We start from the raw sequence: 14461 nt of genomic DNA, 5'->3' as shown, positions 1-14461 counted from the left end.
ATCTTGAACTAACCCTTCAGGCATTCTCAAAAAGAATCCCGCTAGTTTATATTGTATTTCTTAAATGTTTTGGATTCAACTTAATGTATTTTTAAGATTTTTGCCTTGATATTCAAAAGTGAGATTGGCCTGTAATTTTTTTTGTTTGAAAAATGTTGATTAGATTTTAGTATTGATATATGATTGCTTCATAAAAAGAATTTGGAAGTTTTCTTTCTTTTTCTATATTTTGGAACAATTTAAGTAGCACAGGATTTATCAGGTCTTCAAAAGTTCGGTAGAATTCCTTGATGAAATTAATTAGGTCTAAAGGAATTATTGAGGGAGAGGAGAAAGCAGGAACAGATTTGACAACTTTTCAGGGCGTTTAAGTATATTTGCATGAATTATACAAAGTAGTTTTTCTTTCCTTCCTCCACCCCCCGCCTCCCACTCTCTGTTGCAAAGATTATTTCCCCTGTGTCATTTTGTATATTGTGAACTTATACTTCCTCCAATTTGGTCTACTAAATAGCTTGTCTATTTTTGTTGATTTCTTTAACTAGCTTATTTTTTTTAGTTGTTTTAGTTTTTCTCTCTTCCAGCTCATTAATTTCTTCCTTTATTTTTATCAATTCCTTCTGTTTACTTTTAGTTAACCCTTTTTTGTAATCTGTTGAGTTGAAATGTAATTCATGTATTTTTTGTTTCTGTTTCTAAAGGTATTTAATACTTAATAGAAAATGTAAATAACAGTGAATGTAATATAATGTAATATAAGCAACTGATGTTCCTTGTAACACCTCTTCGGCTGTATCCCATGGATTTTAATTTTTTTCGTTACTTTCTAGGAATTCTGGTTCATTGTGTAACCCCTTTTATTTCGGCAGCTCTTACGGCATAGCTGCTCATCTTGCTCTGGCCCTGCTCCTGTTGGTGATTTGGCCACATCCACCCATACTTTTGGATTCTGAGGGATTTCATGTCACCAACTTTTGTGTGTTTTGTTTTGTTTTTTTTTCTTTTTCTTTTGCTGTGTCATTAATTCGTATGTTTGGTTTTCAGTGAGAGTTTCAAAGCGATGATTCAAAACTGCTACTGTGATCACAATAAATTAGTAAGATAACCTCAGTTAAAACTGCAGATATTTTAAAAAGAAGTTAAAGATTATTGCCACAGAACCTACTAACAATTCCTGAAACCTCGGTTCCTTTATAAGGGTTCTGTAAGAAACGACCTTTGCAAGGATAGTTTTACAACCCAGAATCATTTTGTTCTGTTCCGTTTTATTTTGTAACTAGAGAAGAAGGGACTTTTTCCCTCTATCACGTGATTTCTCTTATTTCCTTCACGAACAATTCGAACAGCCTAGAGTTTCATGGCCAGACATAGGAATCCCGTAAGCACTAAGAGAAAAGCAGGCCTGAGCAGCTCAAGACTTACCAGTGTGAAAAGTAAAGGAGAGAATAAGAGTTTTAGTGAATGAAAGCTGAGACATACATCACAATGACTGAGTCTTCAAGCCCACATCTCTCTGAGGGGCACCGCGGGGTCCCGATAAAAGAGACCCCCCACTTGGACACTCCAGCGAGGATGATCTGCAACTAATCACCGAACAGTATCGGGGCCAAATTGTCTTCATGTACTTTAAGTAGATGTGATATTCCAAAGATTATAAATTAAAATCTACATAAGTAAAATTATATGAATAAAAACAGAATGAAGAAAAGATAAAGCGGAAACACGTTCCCTCTATATATGTCTTTTATTTCTTCTAGATTGGAAAATTCAAGATGTGATTTCCCACGAAGTTGTTCCAGAACATGAGATTTTTTTCCTGTGTGGAGTCTGCTGAATGGCTAAAGTTGAAAACCATGGCCCCAGATTCCAGGCACAAAAAAGCAGAATTTGGTAATAGGTGGACCCCTAAACGACTCCTGGCACCCTGAAACTATCACCTACCTGCCCAGATTCAGGCTTCGAGGCGGGGAGCTGGCGAGAATTATTTTTAAGAGCATTGTCAGAGTCTTGAGCGTTTCCGATCCCTTCTCATGGATCTGCCGCCTCCCCCAGCAGAGCCCGCTGCTGCTGAAAAAGGTTCGGAGCCGCACGTGCCCGTGCCACCTCAGCAAACCCAACGTTCCCGTTCCTCTAAACACCCTGCCAGACCAGAAGAGCACTCGGCATCCCCAGATGCCAAGCCAAGCCCGGGCTCTAGACCTAGGTCCTTGTCCCTCTCACCCCAAGCAAGGGGGACTGTGTAACCCAAGCGATCAGACGTTTTCTATTTTTCTCTTCCTTGTTCTTTGTTCTTTAGCCTATAAAAGCTTCCTGCCTTCAGGCTCATTTTGCAGTTCTCCAAATGGAGACTGTCTGCTCCATGAAGTGTTAGAGCTTGTGTCACCTAAATTGTTTCCTTTAATCACTTTTCAACAGAACTAAAGCTGATCATTGAAGAAGCTTTACTAAACTTAACCCGTGGTCTCCAAGTTTGGGGGTTGCGTGCACTGTGACCTGTGCCTGACTCTCCCATGACAGGCTGAAGAAAAGATGCTGGCTAGTGGTTGGAGCTGCCTAGAATAACAGGGAAGAGAGAAGGTTAAATCGGGAGTAGTCTGTACAGCCACGATATGGATGGGCAAAACCAGGCTCGAGTTTGCTAGAGGACCACAGCTGGACTAGAACCATCTTTAAAAAACTTTGCCCAGGAGAACAGAGCGGCTGTGCGGAGTGAACCATCAGAGCGGAGTTAAACGGGCAGCTGGACACGGGCACGTGGAGGCAGCGTGGATGAAGTCTCCCGCCCACGCAACCTCTCTCTCGCCCTTCCTTACTCTCAAAACTGGCAACAGCGGGTGGCAAAGATGGGCAAGGGAGGGGACACGGAGAACAAACCAAGCCTTATTCCTCGATGCCCGTCTGGTCCAAGCTGGGGAGAGGAGAAGCTGTAAATTTCGATCCGATTGAACTTGTCAATACTCTAAAATTCAACACAAGTTAGAAACAGGGAAATCTAACGATGGGTAAAGTAACATGGCTGAGCACCTTCAAACAGATCTCCATCACTAATGTTCTTTCCTTAGAATGACTTTAATGTATCCTTATTATTTAAATGAATTCAGCTAAATATTGAAGCTATAAAGGTACCTGGTAGAACTTGACAATACGCACACATCTGGACTTTGTATTGGATCATTGAAGGATTCCTTCCTCACCCTCCCTCCGTTTTTTTCTTCTATAGATATTAGCTGTTTACAGTGTGTTAATATCTTTGCTAGAGACCAAATATATGAAGAGTAAGACATGGTTCTTACTCTGAAGGAGCTCATATTAATAGTAGACAGGGAAACAGCAATATTCAAAAATCAGTAAGGACTAGGAAAAATAATGCACAGGACGTCAGCGAGGCAAACGACCAAGGCACATGTTCTGGAAGAGGTGACCCCTGACCCAAGTCTTAGAGGACGACCGTGAGTTATTCAAGGGAAGTGAGGTTGGAATCGCTCTGCATACAGAGCCGGCACTAGGTGTAAAGTCAGGAGGCAAGAGAAATGTGGCTGTGGGAGATCACGGTGACCTCTGTAGGCCCGATGACACAGAAAAAAATCATTCATGTTTTTACATGTAGCAGAACTTTCCTTATTTGGTAGAAAGTAGAACTTTGCACTGACACGCCCCTCACCCTGCCTAATGGAACAAAGGCTACTGAGCTTCTATATATGGCCTGGCATACTCCTCACTGTGCACATACCACAGACAATGGAACTTCGGTCCTATCTCCATGAGGAACTGGGGGCACACGAGAGGGCTGCATCCATTCACTTAGGAGTGTCTATTGTATACGTCCTTGGTACTGCTCATTTGCTAGTTTTGTAGAAAGCCTAAATGAAAGAAAGTCACCTTGAACCCAATCTGAGTTCTAGCCAGTCTTGGAACGCAAACCAATTTTTGTGGTCTGACCTAACTTCACAGCATGTTCTAGGAAATGAGAAAAATACGGAATGGCTGAAATATATGGCACAGAGTTGGGGGGAGCAGTGGAAGTTGAAGAGATAAGCAGGGGGGAGATCATGACAGCACTTATAAGCTTCAGTGAGTAGGTCTTTATCTTGGAGACAGTGGAAAACCCATAAAATAATTTCAAAGTCCATAATATGACCTGATTTTGGAGCAATCACTATGGCAGTGTAAGAAAGGATCCAGTGGGGGAGGAGTAATTAGGAGGCCGCTCCGGTGTTGCAGGTGAGAGATGAAGGTCGGAATGTCGGCCGTGGAGAGAGAGAGAGAGACACAGGCACAGATGGGACACTCGCAAAGTCGGCAGGGTGGGAAGAGAAGGGCTGAGGGAAAGCGAGGAGTTGAGGAACACTCGGGTTTCCAGATGGGCAACTGCACGAGGAATTTCATTCCCTGAGACGGAACAGCAGAGAGGAACAGGTTTGCCAGAGAAAATGATGAGTTAAGCTGGGAGGGTTTGTGTTTGAGAGGCCCGCAGGACACGTCTAACAAGCAACTCTGTAGCCAAGTCTGAATACGTATTTAAAAGCAGAAAACTCAAAAGAATTCATGTACCCTGTGAACGTGAACTACCAATTATGAAAACAAGAAGGATGGGGAGGCAGATCAGAAAACACGAGTCTAGAACACACGCTAAAGGAAAGTCAAATAGGGAAGTGCTGGTGAGACAGAGAACTGAGCGATGTGATCCAAAACCAGAAATTAAGACAATGGAAGATGCCGAAAGCTCAAAACTCGACTGTCACCATGACCAGACCCATTTTCTACAAATGTGCTCATGAGAGTTATTCTTTTGTTAGAAAGAATGTGGTATTTTGAGCTATAGAGTCTGCTGGAAATTTTAACTGTTTAATAAAATACAGTGGACATACATAAAGTAAGTGGACACTCCAGGCTTCTGAGAATTAAATAAAATTAAAAAACCTGCCCCCGATACAGAGAGGATATACTTCGCTTCAGGCACTTGGCACAAAAACAAAGGGAATGTGATATAAGCATTTCTTTGTCTTCAAAGAAAATACTAAGAAGAGTATGAAAAGTTTGTCTCCACACAATTGACATGTGATCATCATCATCGCGAGTCCGAACTAAATGTGTCAGTCAGGAAAAAGCGCTGGCAGATTGCCTTTTCCTTTATTAAGCAATGGCCTAGCACGGAGCCATGCCATCACGGATGTCGGCTGACTCATCTTTGAAATCACAAGTTTAAAAACACTGCCTACAGTGGAAATGTGTGTGTTCCAGGCCAGAGTTCTCAGACACATGTGGTAAGCTTGTGGATCACACTTCCCATTCTTTACTGCACGATATGCAAACATTGTTGAGAGAAATCTATAATTCCGCTGCGTCTCATGGTTTTGTGTAAATTTACATTAGCTGAGTGAGGCAAAGAGGCTATATGTCATACATAGAAAATACAAATTTATTTTTTACCATTTAGCATATACACACAGAGATCCATATATACACACACATACTAACAGAGATAGGTACCTGCGAGTACTTTATATATAAAGTGCTGGGCTTCCTCAGATCGGTGGCATGCTCTAAGAGTTCACATGAAAAGTAGGATAAATACATTGTAAGTATAACTTTAGGGCAATCAAGTGAAAACAAATATCAAATCCCACTTGATATGTAAGGTGATGTAATTCAGATGTCACAGTCATCTTATGTTCCAGCTTCTGAATCCATCGGGTATTATTTATGTTTTTATCATGTGACATAGAATAAGTTTCTCTAAATTTCTCCCCAAAAATCTACTTATAGAAAAGCGGTTACTGGAGATTCCGTAGAGGGAAATCCAGGTGGCCGAGGGTCCCTAAAGGTTTTTATGTACTTGAACTACAGTATGTTACATCCGAAGTTAAGGGCAACATGCTCATTAATGTTTAATGTGCTCCTTTTTCTTCCGTACAGGGAAATACAGAGATAAAGGCTGGTTCGACTTTATGTCAGGAAAGAGCAGAGCTTTCTGTAGGAACACTACAGCCTAGTTTAAGATCACTTTTCATGTGTTTTATAAAGCAACAGAGTAGAGCATATTTAGTCACTATGCTGCTCTGCACAATTTAAAATTACAATTAAATAAATTTTTGTTTGATAATTGGCACCTCCAAAAAAAATCATGTCATGATCTCTTACTTGATTTCCAAACCTAATTTGTCTTCTTGATAAAATGACAGCTGATATTTCCTATATGTGGTTAAGCAGCAATGCTTAGATTGAAAACAAAACTTATTAAAAATCATCATTGTGGTTGCAGCCTAAAAGTCCCAGAAACCTATATACAAACGCTTAAGAGTGACAGCAATCGTGTAGAGGCAATACGATATGATTATTTAACAACCTAGTCATTCTGTTTCTGAATTACTAAATCAACATTTTTTCACCCAGTAAAACCAAAGGAGACAATGTGCTTTGCTATAGATAATTCAAAATCACAGGTAATCACACATAATTTTTGTTTTTAAAAATATTTTCATGCATACAGGGAAATACAGCTGCCTAATAGTCTGTGAATTTGTAAACTTGAAACAATATAATGCACAGTGAAGAACTGGAATGTTATCGACCTTTCTCAATGTGTAGTTATTCCTTAGTCTTTAGTATAACCATCAAACAAAAAGAGTAGTTTCATGAGTTTGAAATTGCTACCTTATGTTATGTGTTTAATGTCTTCCCTCAATTGAAGGAAATGAGGTATTTTATTTAAATTTCATAGTGAGCTATGAGTTGCATAGAAGAATTAAACTAACCAAAGAATCAGGTTTTGATAACCTTACAACACATATCGTAGTGTTGAAACTGTTGGTTTATTGACTGTCACCTTTCAATGGATATTAAACATCTTGAGGGTTAGGACTGTATTTTTTTAACTTGTCCTAATACCTCAACAAAATTTTAACAGAATGTATGAGTAAATGATATTAATGAAAAATTGAAATTAAAATTTTAATTTAGATACCTTTGATTAACTGTAAAATCTGAAATGCGATTTGGAGTCGAAGATGTGCATTCAAATCCACTTTTTCACAAATTATGCGATTTTAACCTCCACATTGGTGAGGCTCAATTTTCTCATCTGAATGAAAGGGATAACACATCTAAGTATGTCGGAATAGCTATAAAGGTAAAAATGAGGTCACGTACATGGAAGTCCTTTGTAAATACCAAATGAATGCAATTTTCTGTTATTCTACTGTATATTCATGTAAGAACTATATGTATGAAATAAGAAATCTTAAGATGTAATGTGACAGTTCACATTAAAATATATACTATACCATTTTTTCCCAAATGAAAAATAACTTAATGCCTCTCCTCTTCAGCCTACAAATAAAACCCAACCCCCACAAAACACAAAAACAAAACAAATGAAAAAAAAAAGACAAAACACACCCTTCCTTCAAGATACAGCCTGAGTGCTTTATCTTCTCTAGTAAGTTCTGTCACAGAAGACACTTGTGCGTCCCCTTCCCCGGTGAGTCTGACTCCGCCACCATGAGAACAGATCAGCATGGCTAACCCATTAGTTTCTCCTCAGTCCTCATCTGATCTCTGAAGAATTCTTCTTGAAGAAACCTTCGCATGTTCACTGTACCTCTCACGTGTCCACTGGCTTCTTTCTTCAAAACGACTATACTCGCAATTTTTTTTTTTTCTTACTTCTTAATGCTTTTTACTGGTTCAGCTTCTTGTTCTTCAAATGCAGGTGTTGGATGAGGTTTCATCCTTGGGTCTCCTTTTTTCTCAGCCTATCATTCTGCTTCAATGGGCAGCCTACTCCAATAGCCTCTAAATCTCAATCTGTTTCCCGGCTCCCTCCTAGGTTCCAAGTCTATATTTCTAATTGTTGACCGAATATCTCCACCTGGATGTACTCTGTTCTGCATGTCAAACTTATTTTCCTTCTTCCTCGTCTCAAATCTCCTCTGTCTCTTTGCTGTCACTCTTGGTCGTCGGCCGAGCAGAAATCTTGGAGTCACCAATGATTTCACTCCCTCCCCACTCATCTCCATTATCTATTAACAACTTACTGATTCCATCTCTGAAAGGTCTCCCTAATCCACCTACTCTCTTCTCCATTTTAATGTCCAATACCTTCATTCACGCTTCATTATTTCCTTTATAAAGTATTCTGGCTGCCTCTGAACTAGTCTCTCTGCTTTGGTCTCACAATTTAAATCTATCCTGTTAAACACGATGTCAAGGAAATACAGACACTCCTCTACTTTTCATACCTACTCTTTGCCTGGGAAATAAACTCCCAACTCTTTGACCTGGCATTTAAGACCCTAGATAATCTGCTTCCAGCCTGTTTTTCCAGTTAACTCCTGTCCACACCCTTCTCCCTCTAAAACACATGATATGCTTTCAGTTTCATGCTCCAGTTCATGGTGTTCTCTCGACCTGTTACAGTAGTTTCTTATTTGTCAACAGCTCATACATCTTTCAGGCCCATGTGATCTCATTTTCTCTGTAATATCTTCTCTATCCTGCCTTCCAGAAAGAATTAATCCTGCCTTCTTCTGGACTCTTCTACTGCTATTAAAATTAAAGTGTTAGAAGTTTTTAACTCCTCTGGTGCATTAGATTCAAATAGGTAAAGTCTTACCTTTCTTTCACCTATGCTTCAGACAATGACTGACAAATAGAAGGGAACCAGTAAATACAGAACTGAACGGACCGATTCCTGATTTATGTAACAAACAGAACCAACTTTAAGAATACTCCTCATCTGTATAAAATGTATAAACCACATCATGCTAATTTTTTTGTCAGTTATTGTTAGAATCAAACGAAAATCATTTAGCTTTGGATAATACTGGAATTTTAACCTAAAGATAAATTATCCATTGTAATGGATTAAGGAAATCAAACAGCTAAATTTCTCCTTTGCAGTCAGTTTGGAAGAAGGCAGGAAACAGTTACATAAAAATCCAGTCAAGTTCCTGTAAAAATAAATAGAAATCAAATATGAGATCCTTCCTAGTACTATAGGAATATCAAAGGAAGGATCACTTAGTCTTTTAAAGTCTTTTGTATGTTAAAGGGTTAAAGATATTTTGAAGACTAAAAATAATATTCAGTTAAAAGTAACCTTAAGGAAAATTACATACATGCTACAGGACCAGTGCTAAATCGCTGTCATGAAATATTTTTGTAGAACTCTGAAAAAAAACTATCTCTAATAAATGATAATTTTACAAAATTACACTCTGTCCTGCTCTATGATGTAGATCAGACGTCAGTAAACTACAGCCTGCGGGCCAAATCTGGCCCGTCACCTGTGTTTATAAATAAAGTTTAACCGAAACACGGCCACATTCATTTGTTTCTGTACTGTTCCTGTCTGCTTTTGCTCTGCACAGTTGAGTAGTCGAGACAGAGACTGTATGTCTCACAAAGTCTAAAATATTTACTGTCTGTCCCTTTAAAGAAAATTGGCCAATTACAGATAATCAGTTGGAAATCTAGTTGAAAACCAAGCCAGTTTGTGTATGTGAGAGTATCTTATTATTCTAGAATTTAGAATCTTTATGCAAATATGTCATCTCAAAAGGCAAAAAAAAATTTTTTTAAAGAAAGATACCAGGATGTTATGGTCTAGCAATCCCTCTTCTGGGTATCTACCTGAAATTTTTGAAAATGCTTATACATAAATATATATGCACCCCTATGTTCACTGAAGCATTACTCGTAATAGCCAAGACATGGAAATAACCTAAGTGTCTTTTGACCAATGATTGGATAGAGAAGATACAGTACATATATACAACAGAATACTACTCAGCCATAAGAAAGATGAAATATGGCCATTTGCAACAACATGGATGGATCTTGAGAGTATCATGCTAAGGGAAATAAGTCAGATGGAAAAGGGTAAGAACCATATGATTTCACTCATATGTGGGATATACAACAAAAACAAACAAACAAACAAATTCATAGACACAGACAATAGCATGGTGGTAACGAGAGGGGAAGGAAGTGGGGGGAGGATGAAGAGGGTTGAGGGGGTCAAATATATGACATAAGGAGACTAAATTTTGCATGCTGAGCACACGATGCAATATAGAGACGATGAATTATAAAGCTGTACACCTGAAACTTATATAGTATAATGAAGCAATGTGACCCTGATGAATTTACTTTTTTAAAAAAGGATCTTATGATTGCAAATGTATAGATGTCAACTACAAAGGAGTGATAAAGGGCATACATACAGGATTTTTTTTAAGAATAAATTATTTTATTTCTGTATCTTCAGCGCATGCCTGCCTGATCGGGGACAAAGAGTGGCTGCTCTTGACATGAGAGTATGTCACTGCGAATTAACTTTTCTACCTAACTTAAGTAAAAAGTGGAAACTTAATTCTTTCTAGAGGAACAAAGGAGTAAAGTTCAACACAATTTATTTTTTAAAATCAAGGGAGGGAAAGGTAAAAGAAGAAGGAGAGAGGGGAGGGGGGAGAGAGAACCTACTGTACCTCATTCTCTGATTGATATGAAGCCAATCTGCGTGCCAAAATTAAGGCCATCTCGGACGTGGGAGAAGAACTTCTCAGGATGGCAGGATGTACAGAGGCTGAGATCCTGTTGCTGGTCCTGAATATTCTGTGGTAGAATTCCTCCCCGTTCTAGAAGAATCCTTAGGATAAAGATTTTTCACAGGACGGCAAGAGTTTATGTTACCAGTAATAGCCAACGCAGTATGAAAAAAGTATGCATATTGGTGTAAAAGAATTCTGGGAAAGATACGCTTGGAACAATGCCCATTGCTATTCGGTTTCAGAACACGGACTAGTTAGAAAATGGCAGATTTTATCACCGTTTATCACCTAAGTTCATATAGGAACTACAGAACTTTCCATATTGTCCTGCAGACATGGTCTGGGCACAGCATTTTGCAATCAAAATCGGGTAACTTTAAAGAAGAAACTTTAAAGCTACCAGAGTCTTTGTAGTCAAGATTCATTCGATTCAGACAGAGTGTGCTTTTTAGTTATTTGGACCTCCCATCTCCTTTCCTCATATTACCAGATTTTTCTCAGAAAACCTTTTTTCATAGACTTTATGATGTGAAATATGACCATAAATTAGTGACATTAATTCTACAAGTTACATTTAAGAATCAATTTCAATCCTTTCTATTATGTGCTAAATGAGGCAGAATCTGGGCAAAGTTTTGCTGACTGGAATAGAAACATGATTCAAATCAGACATCAATTTTCCTTTGTAGAAAGGACAAATAATTTTTCACAGCTATTAAGAGCAAAACTTCATAAATACAAAATATATTCCTCTAGTTAATTAGAGAACATAAATAATTTTAAAATATTAGCTTCCTGAGAGTTTATTATATTTGGGAGAATTTAACCTAGGAATGACTATAAAGTAAATAAAGTACATGCCAACTCTTCTATATGAACTTTAAAAGTATATTTCCGAAAACTATATACCAACTGTTTCTTCTTCCTTCGCTTTTAAATCAGCCAGGAAAATTTCTGTTATTAAAACTTAGGTGAGAATAGATTTCATATTTAAAATGAGCTTTTGCGTACATGTATATGTCAGCTATTGAAATATCTGCCACATGAATTTTTCTTGGATTTACTAACAGTTTAGAAGCAATAAGCGATAACCACTCTTGCAGTTCCGGAGTGACATCAAACACACCTGGTGGCTTTCCGAATGTCGACGTAGGGATCCGGGGAGTCGAAGAGCCGCACGCACGCAGGGTCAAGGTTATGAAATGCCGCGGCTGAGTCCCTTGGAAGAGTAAAACAGCAAGGCCCTACCGAAGGCCCCAGTACGACAATAATATCGTCCAAACTACAGCCATATTCTGCTATCATAGCATTCACTGTAGCCATAGCAACACCTAACAAAGTACCTTTCCAACCTGACGAATGGGAAGAAAAAGAGGGAAGGAAAGTTAAAACATGACAAAATTTCACCTTAATTTAAACCTAAGTTAAAAATGAGCAGTCAGTTTATGTGTTTTCCAAAGTCCAGAAATAATAAATGAATCACAAAATTAATAATGCTAAATAATCAATTAACTAATTAAAATACTCAGTTTTAAATGAGGTATACTATACATAGAGCCTGACACAGAAGAGACATTTAATGGGGGGCGGGGTCCGTCCATTTCCTTTAAAAAATGTTCTATACTTTTCATTTCCACTGGGTGTACCTTCTTAGTCTTCTCTCTCTCTCCTTCCCTCACCGTTTTCTCCACATTTTAAAAAGTTGTGGAAAAAACATAATGTTTACCGTTTTAGAGTACACACTTCAATAGTATTAAGTCTACTTACATTGTTGTGCAACCAATTTCTGTTTTCATCTTGCAAAACTGAAACCTCATACAAGTTATCAAACAGTAAAGCTCCCTCGCCACCTTCTCGCAGTGTCTAGCAGCCACCATTCGACTTTCTGCTTCTGTGAAACTGACTACTGCAGATACTTCATATAAATGAAATCACATATATTTGTCTTTTTGTGACTGGCTTATTTCACCTAGCATAATGTCCTCGAGGTTTACTCCAGTTGTAGTATGTGTCAAGATTTCCTTCTTTCTAAAGGCTGCATAGTATTCCATTGTATGGATATATCACGTTTGCTTATCCATTAATCCATCAATGGACGATTAAGTAGCTATGACCTCTTGGCTATTGTGAATAATGCTGCTATTAGCAACGGGTATGCAAATATCTCATTGAGATCCTGCTTTCAATTCTTTTGGATAGATACTCAGAAGTGGCTTGCTGGATGTAATTGTTTTAAAATTTTTGAGGAAACATGGTATCATTTTCCATAGCAGCTGCACCATTTTACATTCCCACGAACAGTGCATCTGGATCCAATTTCTCCACAACCTCACCGAATCTTGTTATTGCCCGTTTTTTATTTTTCTTTTTCTTTTTAATATTAGCCATCCTCTTGGGTGTGAAGTGATGTCTCTTTGTGGTTTTGATTTGCATTTTCCTAATTATTAATGATGCTGAGCATCTTTTCACATGCTTGTTGGTTATTTGCATATTGTCTTCGGAGACATGTGTATTCAAGTCCTTTGTTCATTTTTAACCAGGTTATTTTGCTGTTGTTGTTATGTTTCTTTAAATAGTCTAGATAATAACCCATTGTCAGATACATGAGTTGCAAATATTTTCTTCTATTCTTTGAGCTGCCTTTTCACTTTGTTGTGTCTTCTGATGCAGAGAAATTTTTAACTTTGATGAAATCCAATTTACCTCTTTTTAATTTTGTTGCTTGTGCTTTTGCTGTCATCCCTAAGAAACCATTGCCCAATCCAAGATCTCAAAGATTAATACTTGTTTTCTTTTACGAGTTTTATAGTTTTAGCTTTTAACTTTGGTTCTCTGATCCATTTTGAGTTAAATTTTTATATATGATGTAGAATGGTAAGGCTCTACCATCCGTTTTTTTTGTTTGTTTGTTTGTTTGTTTGTTTGCATGTGAATATCCAGTTTTCCCAGCACCATTTGTCAAAGCGATTGTGCTCTCGTATTGTACAGTCCAGGCACGCGGTCAGAAATCACTTGACCATATATGTGAGGGTTTATTTCTGGGCTCTCTACTCTATTCTATTGTTCTATATGTTTATCTTTATGCTAGTACCATAACGTTTGATTGCTGTAGCTTCATAACGAGTTTTGAAATAAGGAAGTGTGACACCCCTCGCTTCAAATTTCTTTTTCAATAGTTTCATTTTGACAGCTTTAGCTTTGATTCGATATTTTAAAACTTAATGTTTTAAAACCTAAAAAGTAACAAACAATATTATTTTTTATATCCAAGAAGATTCAAATTTTAAATAACTTTTGACAATGTCAAATACTAATCCCAACTTCTAGTCAACTAATTCTATTATTTTAGCTAGATCAAAAGAAAAATATGCAACTTTCTTATTTATCTATGTCCTGACAAGCAAAGTTGCCACAGATTTTCAAGCAGAAGGAAATCCAAAAGATCATTTCTCATTTCACATAGAATCATCAACACTGATTAACCTAAAAAGTATTTTAAAACACCTCCGGAAAACAGAATTCCATAACTTTAATATGTCATCAAAAAATTCTTCTTTGTTCTTATCTTCGGAGAATAGTTAAAGCCACCAGACTATAGTCATTAGCAGAGTCAGGAATATACTTGAGATTTTTCAAAGCATAAAACATAACTTTACCTTTGTTCGGTAAAATTTTTTCACATTAAATACCGCATTTGGTAAAACTAAACTAAATGCAGTTTTCCAAACATTTCTCGCTTTCTCTTACCCCCATACTTTTACACGTGCTGCTGCATCTCATGAGCGCCTTTCTGCAACATGTCCAACCTTCCTATGCCCCATATAGCCATGACTTCAAGGCTTCTCAACCAGAGCAAGTACCACTCCCTGGGAGTGTTTTCAAAAGCATAGAGGCTTTTTTTTTTTTTT

General features: G+C 37.8%; 1 protein-coding gene across 2 annotated transcripts in view; it reads right to left on the bottom strand.

The window, feature by feature from the left end:
• Positions 1-5401: 5401 nt before the first annotated feature.
• The window catches only part of LACC1 (laccase domain containing 1), a 13379-nt gene continuing 4319 nt past the window's right edge, over positions 5402-14461 (bottom strand). For both annotated transcript variants that reach the window (XM_011369763.2, XM_011369764.2), the window contains exons 5-7: positions 11680-11905; positions 10491-10651; positions 5402-8951 (exon numbers count right to left, since the gene is read on the bottom strand). In XM_011369763.2, coding sequence (XP_011368065.1) covers positions 10492-10651; positions 11680-11905 — 386 coding nt within the window. In that variant the 3' untranslated portion in view covers positions 5402-8951; position 10491. The remainder of the gene's footprint in view (positions 8952-10490; positions 10652-11679; positions 11906-14461) is intronic.

Source organism: Pteropus vampyrus, unplaced genomic scaffold, assembly GCF_000151845.1.
Source record: "Pteropus vampyrus isolate Shadow unplaced genomic scaffold, Pvam_2.0 Scaffold154, whole genome shotgun sequence".
Classification (NCBI taxonomy): domain Eukaryota; kingdom Metazoa; phylum Chordata; class Mammalia; order Chiroptera; family Pteropodidae; genus Pteropus; species Pteropus vampyrus.
Note: the sequence above shows the minus strand (reverse complement) of the source record. Positions and strands in the feature narration are given on the sequence as shown.